At 40.8% G+C, this 14,756-nt stretch overlaps 1 protein-coding gene across 1 annotated transcript in view; it reads right to left on the minus strand.

The window, feature by feature from the left end:
* Nucleotides 1–1,268: 1,268 nt before the first annotated feature.
* CD8B (CD8 subunit beta) overlaps nt 1,269–14,756 on the minus strand; it is a 216,317-nt gene continuing 202,829 nt past the window's right edge. The window contains exon 6 of the mRNA XM_069630338.1: nt 1,269–1,589. Coding sequence (XP_069486439.1) covers nt 1,577–1,589 — 13 coding nt within the window. The 3' untranslated portion in view covers nt 1,269–1,576. The remainder of the gene's footprint in view (nt 1,590–14,756) is intronic.

Below are 14,756 nucleotides of genomic sequence, written 5' to 3' on the forward strand. Positions count from 1 at the left end.
CAGGCTGGACTGTTCCTTTTGGGACGGGACAGGTTAGGATTCACACCAAACCTTCCAGCCATCACCTTTTTCGTTTTTCATAAGTCACCCTGAGTCGGGCGGGTATTCCCAGGCCTGGGACCCAAGCCTGCTGGTCCTAGAGACCCCAGCTACTCTTCACTGATGATGCCCAATGAGGCCGAAACATGCCTGGGGATGCTGTGGTCTCGTGCAGAAGGGATGAGACCTAGCAGGTCAGGCTGGACTGTTCCTTTTGGGACGGGACGGGAGAGATTATGATTCACACCAAACCTTCCAGGCATCAGCTGTTTTGTTTTGCATAAGTCCCCCCAAGTAGGACGGGTATGCCCAGAGGTGGGGCCAGAGCCTGCTGGGCGTAGAGACCCAAGCTACTGATGATGCCCTATGAGGCCGAAACATGTCCGGGATGCAGTGATCTCGTGCAGAAGAGATAAGACCTGGCAGTTCAGGCTGGACTGTTCCTTTTGGGACGGGACAGGTTAGGATTCACACCAAACCTTCCAGCCATCACCTTTTTCGTTTTTCATAAGTCACCCTGAGTCGGGCGGGTATTCCCAGGCCTGGGACCCAAGCCTGCTGGTCCTAGAGACCCCAGCTACTCTTCACTGATGATGCCCAATGAGGCCGAAACATGCCTGGGGATGCTGTGGTCTCGTGCAGAAGGGATGAGACCTGGCAGTTCAGGCTGGACTGTTCCTTTTGGGACGGGACAGGTTAGGATTCACACCAAACCTTCCTGCCATCACCTTTTTTTGTTTTTCATAAGTCACCCTGAGTCGGACGGGTATTCCCAGGCGTGGACCCGAGCCTGCTGGTCCTAGAGACCCCAGCTACTCTTCACTGATGGTGCCCAATGAGGCCGAAACATGCCCGGGGATGCTGTGGTCTCGTGCAGAAGGGATGAGACCTAGCAGGTCAGGCTGGACTGTTCCTTTTGGGACGGGAGAGATTATGATTCACACCAAACCTTCCAGGCATCAGCTGTTTTGTTTTGCATTTATTGAAAGCCATACCACACTCGGGATGAAGGAGCAATGGCGGAGTCACGAAACACAGAAAGACACAGTGCACTCTATGGATGGGCAATGTATGTTTCGCTTTTGGAATCTGTATGCGCTCTTATTAAATACCCTGCAAACACGTCCCCCTGGTTAAGCATTGTAGATCTTATTGCTACATGGATATATGCCTTCACTTTTACTTTTACAATTAAACCGAACAAGGGTATTTCCAGACTACAGACACCCTTTCTACAATGTATATCACTTTATTACCCATTTCCACAGAAACCAACGTAGGCCACATAAACACAATGCATATTTATAAAATGATGGCTAAACAATTGCATTCGAGTTTGCAATTTAAAACACAGAGCAGATACCGAGGGCAATCTCATGACGTGTGCAATGCAGAAACAAAGCTGTTGAGGCGCCCAGAAGCCGCGCAGAAAACATTAGACGTCTCCAGATGGACTCCCGCAAGCTTCACACGCAGGTCGTGGTTGAGAAGGAAAGGGGTTGCCAAGAAGCATCCAGGGCACATCTGGGGTCTCTTCTCACTTCACCAACCTGCGGAGATGAACAGCAAGGCAGAAACAGGTTACCGGCAAACTAACCACCACAAACGGTAGGCTCTGAACCAGAAAACATGCCAGACCCAGCAAAAATTCTACTGAGTAATGTGCAGGTTAAATATTGCAGTCAAGACATAGTAAACAGTATCACAAAAGCATACTTTTTTTTTAATATATTTTTTCCTGAATTTATAAATGTAGGCACAAAAGTCAATGTTAATGACTAAATAAGCAGGCATTGGCAATGCTAACAGTTTTGGCTTTTCTGTAGGCATAAGAAAGCCACTTTCCAGGCAATGCCATAATGGTATTAACTGATCATCGATGGTAGCAAGTGCAACATTTTACGAGTACCTGGGCATCAAAATAGCAGTGGCCTGGCAAATGTCTAATACGTATATACAAGAGAAAACTGTTGGCTGTGCCAATGCTTGTTTACAACAAGACTTCAGTTGAAGGCACTCATAGTGCTTTATAAATCGAGTGGCTGAAGGCGGATCTGGTTACGACATTTTTATTACATCAGCAGTGTGTTTACAGCTCCAATTAAGTCATTAACTCTCAGAAATTGATAAAACACTGGCAAGCACTTTGAGTGCAAGGTTTGATAGTAACACTTGATTAAGCTCAAAGAGTTCCCATGAGGAGGAGCGTTGGTGGGGAGGGGCAAGAACTGGGTGGGAATGGCCGTGGGGATTAGCATGGCCATGGGGAGTCGTCGGGTGGGCAAATAACCCAAAAACACCTACAAGCTGTGTGTCCCTCTCGTTATGCCATTTCTCCCTGTCTGTACTCTTCAATAGTTTCAGCTTATATGTCGCGCAAGCACCATCTAAATGCACAAGCTAAAAAAAACTCACACCTATTGAGCACGGATAAGTTTAATAAAAAGTAGGAACACATTTATTCAGTTTTAAAAGTTTACGTTTGCGCTGGACTTGGTTGAGCAGCTTTACAGGAGATAAGTGAGAAATACTTTTAATTCCTAAGTAGTAACAAAGTGCCCGGGTACAGATCTTCAGTTACCCTGGAGAATCACGCAAAGGTACGTTCTGCTGCCCAACTGTAGGTTGCCTTGGTTTTGCTGGACTAAATCCTTAAAGCGACCATTTTTGAGGACATATTTAACTTCACAAATTGCTTTAGTGGTTGGGGACCTGGGGAGTGGGTGGGTGTCGGTGAGGGTCCCAACGCCATTGTATGCCTCTGCCGGAAGCGCGCTTCTCCTGCTCCGCATAGGGCAGGCGACTGGCCGCATTCACGCGGCGGATCTTGAGAATATGTTCCTTGGCTTGAGTTTTCACTGTGAGCATGCATGAGCTAGCTGATCACGTGGATAGGGGGCTCAGCCTGAGTAGAATACGGACACATGCAGTCCGACGACCAGATGTTCCCGTGGGCAGTCTCAAATCCACGGTATTCATTCATCTAAATAGAGGCCGATTGGTGACAAACTGCCTCCGAATGAAACATCCAAACTGAGACGCTCAGGCGAAATGGGCAACCAAAGTCAGGGAGACTCCTCGCACACTGCAGCTCAAGTTCTCAATTCATAACTCACATGTCACTTGCATGTCAATCTCCAACCGAGAAAGTGCGAGGGGCCTGGTAAATATGGCGGAGCGTTGAATGGAGGCATAGACGCGAGGTGCAGGACTCGTACATCCCCTTTTAATGCTCCGCCACTTTTTGAAGCAGTGACCAGACAGGAGAGGACTGGAGCAGAATCACGACCTCTGCAGCCTGTTCCTCTTCCATCTTGTCAGTGTGTTTCATTTTAAGCCTGCATGACGTTGAATGTATTCCTGTGGACTCTGCTCAAATTTTGCAATCCATTATTAACATTGGATCTATGTGATCACTGCGACCACACGTAATTGCGACGGCCAAAAATGCTGACTTTTTTTAAATGATTCAATGATTTTAGATGAGTCATGGGATTATTTGCAGGGTCGGACTGGGACAAGAAATAGGCCTAGCCACCCAACAAAAAAGTGGCCCACCCCTCGTCTTAAAAAAGTGGCCCACCCCTCGCCTCACGACCCTTGACCTCTAATGACAACACCAAAAGTGATGTCATTTGACCCCAACGCAAAGTGACATCCCGTGAAGCGATGAAACACGACCTTTCACTCCTTGACAAAACAGGAGGTGACATCAAATGGCATTGTTCCTAAGTACACTACGAAAAATATTGTTATGATTTTACTAATGTGATATATTTTTTATTCAAGAATCGATCAGCATATGTATCATTAATATCAGTGTGCATAGATCCATATTGTCAAATTACTGTGAATCCAAGCAGACCTCCGAGGCCAAATGATAATTGTATAGAACTTAAGCTTAAACTCTTTTTTATAGAACAAATATGCTTACAATATCACTCAACCCTTGTTGGTACTCATTTATCGACCTAAGAAGGATGAAAAGCTTTTTGAAAAAAAAAATGTGAAAAAAAATAGTTAATTTTTTCAATTTCTTTTTCCAATCCGGCTCAGGAATGGCCAGAAACCAGCCCCCACTCCACATGGACGATTTCGGCCCAGACATGGGCCGAAAGGCCAATCCGACCCTGATTATTTGCTTGTAAACCGGGGATTGCGTGCCATTCTGCCCGCAAATCCCTGTTTGACGGATGGGGATTTGTGGGCAGAATGGCATGCAAATCCCTGTTTTACACACAAATAATTCCATGAATCAGGATTCAAGTCACTAAATTGGTTTTAACGCCGATTAATCTCAGGTTCATCTTGAGCTCCCTAGTTTGTTTTGGCTCTTTCCACTGTAGAGGGTACTACATGGGTCTTAGCAAATGGTGAGCTCCTAGCTGATGTGTTTAGTGCCGCACTTACTACCAAAGGTTTCATGGTGGTGGACCAACCCTTGGTTTAAGGGCTCTGTCTGTACTCTAATGCAATAGTTTCAGCTTATATGTCACCCAAGCACCATCTAATGACACAAGCTAAAAAAACTCACACCTAATGAGCATGGATATGATGGATATGGATATTCCTGTGTTCTGTAATACACAGGAATATTGTGTTTGTTTTGTAAGTTCATGTTTCACGAGTGCAGTAGTATAAGTTGCATATAGTGTTGTTATTCTTGGTTGACCAATACCTGATTGGGTATTTCTTCAACGTCTTGATAGACCCATACGAGGAATATGGGTAATGGCTGGATTAATTACAGATAATATTCAGGACTTGAAGTCCTACTCTTCCTTCTTGCAATCTTTCAACCCTCCATCCCTTCAGATGGAGTAGTACTCAGCAGTGGGGAAGGAGGAGTAAACACTTCAGACGCTTTGATAGATTAACTCTCCTGGGCAGAATCTCTAAATAGAAAGCATTGGGTACACAGATGGAGGGAGCAGAGTCCCTCAGTGTCCATAAAGACTGTAACGAAGAAGAGTAGAGCCTGGAGTAATGAAGATTTTCATTTTTAATCAAGCCTTTGCTGCTCTTTTCTTACTTCCTACTGTGGTTCATTGAAAGGTTACATTGTGAACATATTCAGGGACGAAGGTCTGTCACCCGCAGACAGACTGAGAGGAATGTAAATGTTGAATTGTTATGTATTGCCGGTCTCAGTTTGTAAGGTTTCCAGAGGCAAGGGTTAGTTGCATGATCTAGTTCTGTTGTAACTTTTGTAAGAGGATTCAATTCAACACTACAGCTAAGTCAACGCCTAGTCTATAATACTGAATGGAAACCCTTATTGATATATCTTTATGTCCAGTTCATGCGTTCTGGATGACTACCCTTATATAACACCCCTCTCTTGGAATCCTCCTGACCCCACTGAGCCAAGAAGTAGTTCTGTTTTGCAAGTTAAAGGTTTATTTGATAAATTAAACAATATATATATATATCACGCTTTATAATAAATTAATAATTGAATAGCACACTTAATCTGATATGATAAAGATTAACAACAGAGAATCTGGCACTAGCACACTTCTTTATAATCACTAAGGAGTTGACATGAAATGGATAAGATAGCAACAATACTTTTATGGTTTCAAATGGATGCAATGTGGAATGAAATGCAGTAAAGAAAATAACTTGATAGAATTTCAGCAAAAGACAATGTAATCACTTTCTTGGACAATTCACCCCCCCCCTTTATGCAATGCAAGGAAATGGAAGGAAGGCACACAGTTCTCAGAAATGCAATTCAAATGTAATTCAGTTCACCCAGCAACTTAGACTACAGAAGTTGAAAACACAGGCCCAAATGCTTTTAAATGTGCTGGCAATGAAGAAAAAAAATATGCTAAAATGCATTTAATTCCCTCTAGAGGTTTAGGTGAGTGGTATCTAGTTAATATTAGCTCAGGCTCACTCTAGCAGTGATGCAGGGATAGTTTTTATGAGGCAAACGATTTTTTTCAGAGGAAAGCAAAAGCAGCTATCTTTTTGCAAGTGGAGAAATTTTCAAATCGCGGCAAAATTCGCGAATGCGTTTTCCACGATTGCGGCACAACTATAGGGAATCGGAATGCGGTTCTAGGTTCGTTGAAAAGCTACGATTCCCAGCTTTCAGAGGAAAGTTACTGTAAGTCTCTAGCACAAACGGTCACGGAGATATGAGCGATTAAATAAAGGTCGTTTTTCAGATTTGAAATTTTAAAGTTCAAAAAGACAAGTGCAGCTTGCAACTAGCAAATCACAGGTGACAGCTTTACAAATGACAGGTGACAGTTAGGAGGCAGTTCTACTTAGATTAAAATAGATTGAATTATAATATTTTAACCAAGAGATTGGTTCTGCACAGTTTTACTATGTACTCACACTATATTTAGAAATATGCCTCGCCACGGATCTGGTCATGTTTTGGACTGGACTCCGGTTCCTGCACTTCACAGTGATCTGGGTCAGCTCTGCTCTGGTTCTGCTAACAGGTCAGCTCTACTCTGCTGGTCTGGGTCTCTGAAGGTTGATGGAGGTAAAGTATGGATTTTCCCGGCAGAGCTTCCAGCTGCAAATGGATTTGAAGGTCCCTATCTGTCCTGTCTCTCTGCTTTTATGTGTTTTGAAAATGGGTGTGTGTGAGCAGCATCACTAGCCAGCCCCTCTCCACTTATCATTGGCCAAGCTTTCATTTCTCCCCTGATTGGGGGAGCTAAGTTGTGTCAGAGTGATGTCATTTTACAGCCTGCAGAAAGTCCACTCCTCCTGTCAACTTGCACACAAATCTAGATTTGAACCAAATACATATTTCATAGCTACACAGTGGTTTGAAATGACATGCACCCATCACATATCACAGGAGGTATCCCCTGTTCCAACTCTGCTCTTCCTGGGGGCTTGCATTCAGAAATGGCAATATTTTGCACTTTTTAACTGGTTTGCAATACCGGACATTACCCCAAATTTACACACATGTGCGCAAGGAGTATGGACATTAGTTGATGAAGTGTCACATGCACACATTTTGGGTAATATCCTCTTTTCCGCTAAAACCCCCCTGAACATGCCACCGGTTCTAAAAACCTCTTAAAATGTGGGCAGAAAAATCACAAGAATTATGGTGTCATTTAAATAATTTTCACAAGTCCGTACTATGAGTTATTCATCTTTTTAGAGTTATGTTCTGGCCCCAAAGGGGTGTGGTTTTCCACCAGCACAAGGTTGAATTTCTGGTTTTTCCAGTTCTGCCAAGCCAGCTTGCTCTCACAGGCAGTGCCCCTCCTTTGTCCTTCCAGGAGGAAGCTACATTTACGACATCTGCAATAAACCATCTGCCTGGGTCAGGACAGGGCTTTGTTCAGAGCTCCTGTATTCTGTGGGGGCTCCCCTTAATTCAATTATCAGAGAGATGGCATATCCTTAGTGTGGCCAGCAAAAGGCAGATAGGCCTGGGAACACAGCTGTGACTCAAGTTTCACTCCTGATGGGGGGTAGTTGCCAGGCAAAATTGGAATCTCTTTAAGCCAGTTTTTAGCTACATGTCATTTCTGTTCCCCAGTTTAAGTCAAGACATTTTTTTTACATATGCAGCTAGGATGCTGATTCTAAGTTTAAAACTATGACATTTAAACAATTGCAACCTATGTGACACTCAAAGTAGGTCACTCATTTCTTTTAAACATTTAGATTTGTAGTGTCTTTCAGTCCAAATTTACTTAAACTGCTGAAATCCACAGCTCAGCCAGTCTTGTTATAAACCTTCAAGTCACTTCAGAATATAACTTTACATTGGATCCACCTCTTAAAATGTCTTTCTTTGGCATGTTTTGGGTTCATTTATTCAGTTTTCTACAAAATCTGGTGGTTTTAAAACGCAGGCTTTTGGATAGTGGTGAGTACTGGTACTGCACCCCTTTTTGGGATTTAAGAAAATGAATTCCCAACAGTTATGGGTTTGCTTTTGGCAATCAGCATTTCCATTCCCAATGGTTTCAGGCTACTGTGTGGGTAGTCCAATGGGGTTTTTAGGCAGTGCCCTTCTGTGCCCATAACATCAGCAAAAATGGGTGGCAGCCTATTCTTCATGCACTTCCCTGGGCATTTTCTGGGAAGCTCTGGCCATCATGATGTTTTCCATGTCAGTACTGTACAGTTTTGAGGTATGGCTCGGATGCATGGGTAAATACATCCCACACTTTATTACCGTGCGTGCAAAGATTCACTGTTCTGTAACTAAGGCCAGAGTAACTCTTTTATTGTCTCTGGGTTTCTAAAAATTACTTATTTTTTAAATAACTTTTTGTGCAAAGACAAGGGGCCTCATTACGACCCAGGCATTAAACCATGGCGCTATTAGCGCCATGGTTGACGCCGGATTCCGCCATGGTGAATGGCGGAATTAACGCCCCATTCCAAGGTTGGCGGGGCGGTAATTCCCCATTCACCATTGGCCCTTCCCCATTTCTGCCCCATAGGGCTCAATGGTAATGGGGAAGGCGGTAATTACAGTACCGCAAATTGCGGTACCGTAATTACCTCCAAGGTCCCTTTGCGGGTCCCTTCCTTAACGGTCAGTAAAACCAGCCATTATGGTAGGGACCCGCAAAGGGACCTCGTAATTGGGCAGTAAGGGATTACCGGCACCAGTGCCCTTACCGGTACCGGTAATCCCTTACTGCCCGGGTTGTAATGAGGCCCAAGGTTTCAAAAACAACTCTGGTTTGTTTTTTATTTTTTATATAAGCGATGTGTGATAAGGTAAGTACTCTCACAAAAAAAATGACCCACACACTACTTGTCTGGTTTTCTATCAAGTGTGCACTTTTTAGTAAATGGTCGGAATTCCACAAGTCATTTAACACTTTGCAGCTGAGAAGAATGTTCGCGTTGACATTCTGCATGGCGGGTCCCTTCGAAGTTTGTAATAAAGTGAAACACGCTTTTTCAGACTGAAGAAACATGTGGTTTATTGTCTATGAAATATTTAAACCTTTACTCAGTACCTAATTGAAATGGAAAACAAACTTTGAAACAACCGATTTATGCGTTAAACTGTCACTAATTTTTTATTTTTATTTTTACAGCTCGTCTTTAATGTTCCTTTTAACTGTGTTGCGAATTTTACTTTTAGGTTTTTGAAAACACAGACTTTTATTTTGAATGTTCTATATTTTCTTATATTTGCAGCAGACTTACCAGGATGGACTACTAAATTCTATAGGTGACCAGTGCCATATCCTTGGACAGATGTCACAGGGCCTCATTCCGAGATTGGAGGTAGTCATGGCGCTATTTGCGCCATGACTACCTCCAATAACGGTGCCGGCACCGGTCTCGTTCAATGGGGATTTACCGGTGTAGTCTGACCTTTGCGAACCAGTAAATCCCCATTGAAAAAACCATTCCCCATTCCCATTTGAGCCCCCGTAGGGCTCAATGGGAATGGGGAAGTAGCTAATAACGGTACCGCAATTTGCGGTACCGTTATTAGCTCTGAAGTCCCTTAGCGGATCCTGTCCATAACACCTGGAAAACCAGCCATTGAAGGAGGGACCCGCTAAGGGAACTCGTAGTAGGGCGGTAATGGATTACCGGCACCGGTCTCCTTAACGGTGCCCGGTATCCCTTACCACCCTACTCATAATGAGGCCCACAGTCTTGCCTAAAGCATTTTATGACATCACTTTAGCAATTTCAGGCAAACACGTGATTTTGCCATTCCATTTAAATATAGGCTAACAGGTTGCTGCAAAAGGAGATACTGAATAGGTTTACTAATTCGTTTCTGTTCAGTCATTCATCGAAACATTGAGCAAATTGCTATCTTGCATACAGAGCAGCGGGCAGACAGCGTGATGCTTTCTCACCTGACCCTAAGAATGCAAAGTGGGAGGAAGGTCTGTTACAACAATGGTATTTTAGCAGCCTGTGATGTTAATGTTTGTTTAATCAACCTTGATCGGACATGGTAAAACTGTTTCTGTGACTATATAACTAAAAACTGTTATGTTTAAAAGAAACGAAAAAATAAATAAGTAGTAAAAGACACCATCGTAGAAACAGTAGAAATGAAGGAGCGAATTTGTATTTTATTTATTTATATAGCGCACCTGGCCCGAGGGCATCCGGGCGCATAACGTGGGATACAGGCATAGTAGGCAGATGCTGTTAATATACAAGGAGGCATTTACAGATTATATACAGACATAATAAAAAATTACAGTTAATATACAAAGGAGCATTTACATATAATAAACAGGAGAGAGGATCAGTTGAACCGAAGCAGCAGTTACGATTAAATACACATCAGGATTTAGGAGTGTAAGTAGGCCGAGGAAGGAGTGTCTGGGTAAGAGGGTGGGGAGATCAGTCTAAAACAAGGGTGTTTGGGGTCAGACAGCCACGCTTTTGCTTGCCTTTTGATCGCTGGGAAGGATGGTTCTGCTCTGAGGGGGTTAGGTATTGAGTTCCATAGTTTTGCTGCCAATGCAGGGAAGCTGGTCCCCCTGATCGCTGCAGATTGAAATGGGGTATAGCTAGGCAATTAGACTGTGCTCTTCTGAGGGGTCTATGTAAATAAAGTACAAGTTTCAATATAAACTATAAAAATGTAAACACAACTTGACTTGAAATCTCAATGATTTGAGATATAATTCTTATTTAACTCGGGTACCCTGTTTTTTCATATAAGGATAATTAGTTTAGATGAAATCATATATTGTATGAAAACATTATTTTGAGCATATCAAGAGACTTGGCTTCAAAGCAACTCAGCTCAGCTCAGTTCTTTTTAGTTGTGTGTCCCATTTGGAAAGTGTCCTATATATATATTTTCATGTGGCTTGTTTTAAAGAAAAATATATATTTTAATTAAAGGCTATTCTCACACTTATGGGGTAATATAACTGCAAACAAAATCATAGATAGCTCTTTATTTTCAAAGTGTAAGTATAAAACATAACTACCATTCATGTACATGTTGTAATGTAGTAGTACACTTTGCAGATGAACTAACAAAAGTACATGACAAGAATGCTTTATAAGGCAAGTCGATTTCTTAGGGATTAAAGTTGCAAACAAAATCATACACATATCTCAATAGATAAAAATACCAGTACAAAATATAAATTAGTCATCAATGTAAATGTTGAAAATTGAAGTCCATTTTTATCCGATTTAATTTTTAGAAAAAATGAAAGCAGTTTCATGAAATTTTGGATAAGAAAGGCATCAATTACACAATCCACCAGCACAAAATATTTGCAAAAGAAGTACAAAAAATACATAAAATTGAGCCTTTAACCCAAAAATATCGCTTAGTGAAAGTCTGTCCATTCATTACATAGATTAAAGACAGAAAAACATTTATTTTTACTAAAACAGTGAACTGAAATTTCAATGCAAAGCAATCATGTATTTAAAATTACAGGTATAACTTTGAAAAACCTAAACTGAAAATATATGATTTTGGAATGGACTGTATAAGATAAATGTAAAAAACAAAAAAACAAAATGCATCAAGAAAACCATATAAAACAACCACAACTGATGTACTCATGCAGTCTGATGCTAATCAATGCTCACTCTGCCGTACTTCATGCTACCCAAATAGCTGATCCCATGTACACACACAAGATTGATGCTATCTTTACCACCAAAACATGGCTTTTCCCCACGCCCTCCCAGTCTTTCACAGTCTCATTACACCCATGTTAAGCATTCAATAAGCTGACCACTCAGAAAAAACAAAAAACAAGAAGTGTTTTCCATTTCAGAGCACTATATATGAATAAAATAAGTCCCATGAATTTAACTGATTTCTGGTATGAAGAGTTCTTGCACAGACAAAGGGAACCATTGTTTTGTTGTACAAAGTTTGCATGAAACATGCAAGCCCACAGTGGACATACAAAATGTGATTACAATTAATTTTTGTTGTATTAGCATTTTATACATTGGCAAGAGGTTAGACCATACTCCTTACTCATCACGGGGAAACTATTGCACAAACTAAGATAAAGCAACAATACAATACAACAATACTTAAATGAAATTTAAAAAAATAAACATTAACCTGGAATGTTCTCATTGTAAATGTAATCCCTAGTGTTTCGATGAGATTGAAAGAAATTGTGGAATACACCAAATATGATTTTGCTTGCAGGCGTCATGAATGGTGATAATAACAACCATTCAGTGGAATGCACATATGACTAAGAAATCCTATTAAAAAATTGAAAAGAAGGTTTTAAATAATTCAGTAATTGACCTGTAAATCTCAACGAGTATGGGACAAATCTCACTAAACCAACATGGCCACCATAGATGATGGGTAAATCAACACAAATTGAGTGCTTTTTTTAAATATACAGGAAGGTGACATGTATTTAAACAGGAAAGGAAATAGGGCCAGAGCTCGACCGAACACTAAAGCCATGTGGTTATCATGCTTATTTTCTATAACTTTGTTTGTGAAGGGTAGGATTTGATATGTTAGCATAATCTACTTTTCCGAGACTTAATAACAAGAAAAGACCATGGATATAACATTTTAAGAACAACAAGACAAATGTAATGGTTCTCATTTTGTGTGAACATATTAGCAAAAATGACTTGAGGTTGATAAAAAAACTCTCTCTTGATGACTGAAAGAACCAGATTTAATGAATACCGGCAAGGTGCTACTACAATCAATAAAGTGTAGAGGATACGTAAGAAAGAATCTTATTTCCTAGGCAAGAAGACCAAGAAAAGATAAGAATTCAATTTTACAATATTTAATGACAATGCATTGTTGAAACTGAAAAACCGAAGTGGGTATATGCTAACAAGAGACCACACTTCCAACAGTCAATCAACTCTATAGATACGGGTATGATTTTGTATGTGACTAAAATAAAATTGGAAAAATAATCTGAAACTAATATAAAATTAATTACTGCAAAATAATGTGTATGCCTTCATTACTGTTCACTAAGTACATGTGAATGAGTGATGGTAATTACGGGTATATACAAGGTAATAATGGACGTTTATTTGAATGTTCTCTTTTCTTTTGTTTCGTCTTGCATTCTTTAGATGGTTTGACGTTTCCATTGATTGTTTGGGAAATATATCATTATTGGACATTGGGTACCATTATTGACTTTGATTGACAATTATTAAGTATTAATCATAATTGGCTGTGAAGAACTCATAGTTAGTGGGTTATATTTGTAATTCTGACTCACAAAGAAATCATGTAAAAGCCTGTCTTGTGGCACCTGGTTATGTAGCCAAGTAATTATACTTTCCTTGGCTGGGGAGTTAACTTTGTCAGCATTAATTGTGTTTTCATAGTAAGATGAATTAATGTTTTGAATGAATATAATCCATAAGTAACATTAATGAACTAGAGCGAAAATAAGACATTTATTACTGTGCCTCTGTTTTCTTAAAAGGTAGGGGAGGTGTTGCAACCATCCATAATACACCATGCTCAACCAGGTGCTTATAAACTCCAGAGTGCTCCTCACTGGCCACTTACCGCTTTGGCATTGACCGCACATTCAACAAACATCTTCTTTGGTGACCTTAACTTACCAGGAACCCAAGACACCATATGCTCCAGGGATGCTCCCTATCATCTCATCCCTATCATCTCACAGAATCCAGGAACATAAAAACACTGTTAACTAAACCCTCCCAAAATCAGGGGAAACATACTCAACCTACGTTTTTCCATATTTCCCTTGGGTAAATGCCTCGACCAGATCCAACTTCACTGGACAGACCATGCTGCCATCCTTACCCTCTTTACGCATACCACCTCAACTAATCTTCTTCTTCAATCTGGAATAACTCTTTGACCCTTCTTCTTTCTTTGCCATGTGTGTTTGTTTGTTTTGTTCAGTTTTATGTGCGCCCTGAGGCCTACTGGCATGTTGGCGCATTACAAGAATTAAAATAAATAAATAAATAAATAAATAAATAAATAATAAGTGACAAAGGAAGCTCATATGTCCTGCCACCTCTCCTTTTTTTATAGTTTTTATAGAAATATTTTGTAGTTTTATAAACACAAATAGGTTGTGCGAGGGACGGGAGAGTTTCACAAATGTGTGGACATCTGTTGTTTTGCATGCAGTGGGACATCTTCATCGTAACTAAATTCTATTTCACTGAGTTATATTTAATTTCGTTTGGAAAATTACGATCTTTATTGAGGGCTACCTTTATGGTTTTGGAAAGGTGAACATTGATTTGTTAATCAGAAGATACCAAGCGGTCATCTTTAAAATCAATGGCAACTTCACCAGCCCTATACTCTCCACTCAGCGTAGCATGGATCATCAGTGTAGACCTGCACTCTCTCATTATCAGAGGAAACCAGGAAGCTATCTTTAAAAACAACGTCAACTTCAGCAGCCCTTCATACCCACCCGGGCACAGAGAAAGGTCTGTGTAGTGGCCAGATTGGTGAGGTCAGATAACTACAATGTCATATCCACAGCAAATCTGCACCATCAGACAGACAGCAATGTCATTTTAAATGTGATAATAAAAAGTTAATTCACCAAAACAATGTAGATAGACGCAGCATCTTAATACTTCACATGTTCCAGCCTCCAACATATGCGTCATTGAATTTAAAGTATCGATAGATAGCCATCAGGAGTGTGGCAAACAAGCATATCACTGTTCCCTTAGCTAATTATGCAACCTTTCTGGTAGAGACCTTCCAACAAATATTTTCAGTGGAAGAC

The sequence above is a fragment of the Ambystoma mexicanum genome, chromosome 6q, assembly GCF_040938575.1.
Source record: "Ambystoma mexicanum isolate Mex_15411 chromosome 6q, UKY_AmexF1_1, whole genome shotgun sequence".
NCBI lineage: Eukaryota > Metazoa > Chordata > Amphibia > Caudata > Ambystomatidae > Ambystoma > Ambystoma mexicanum.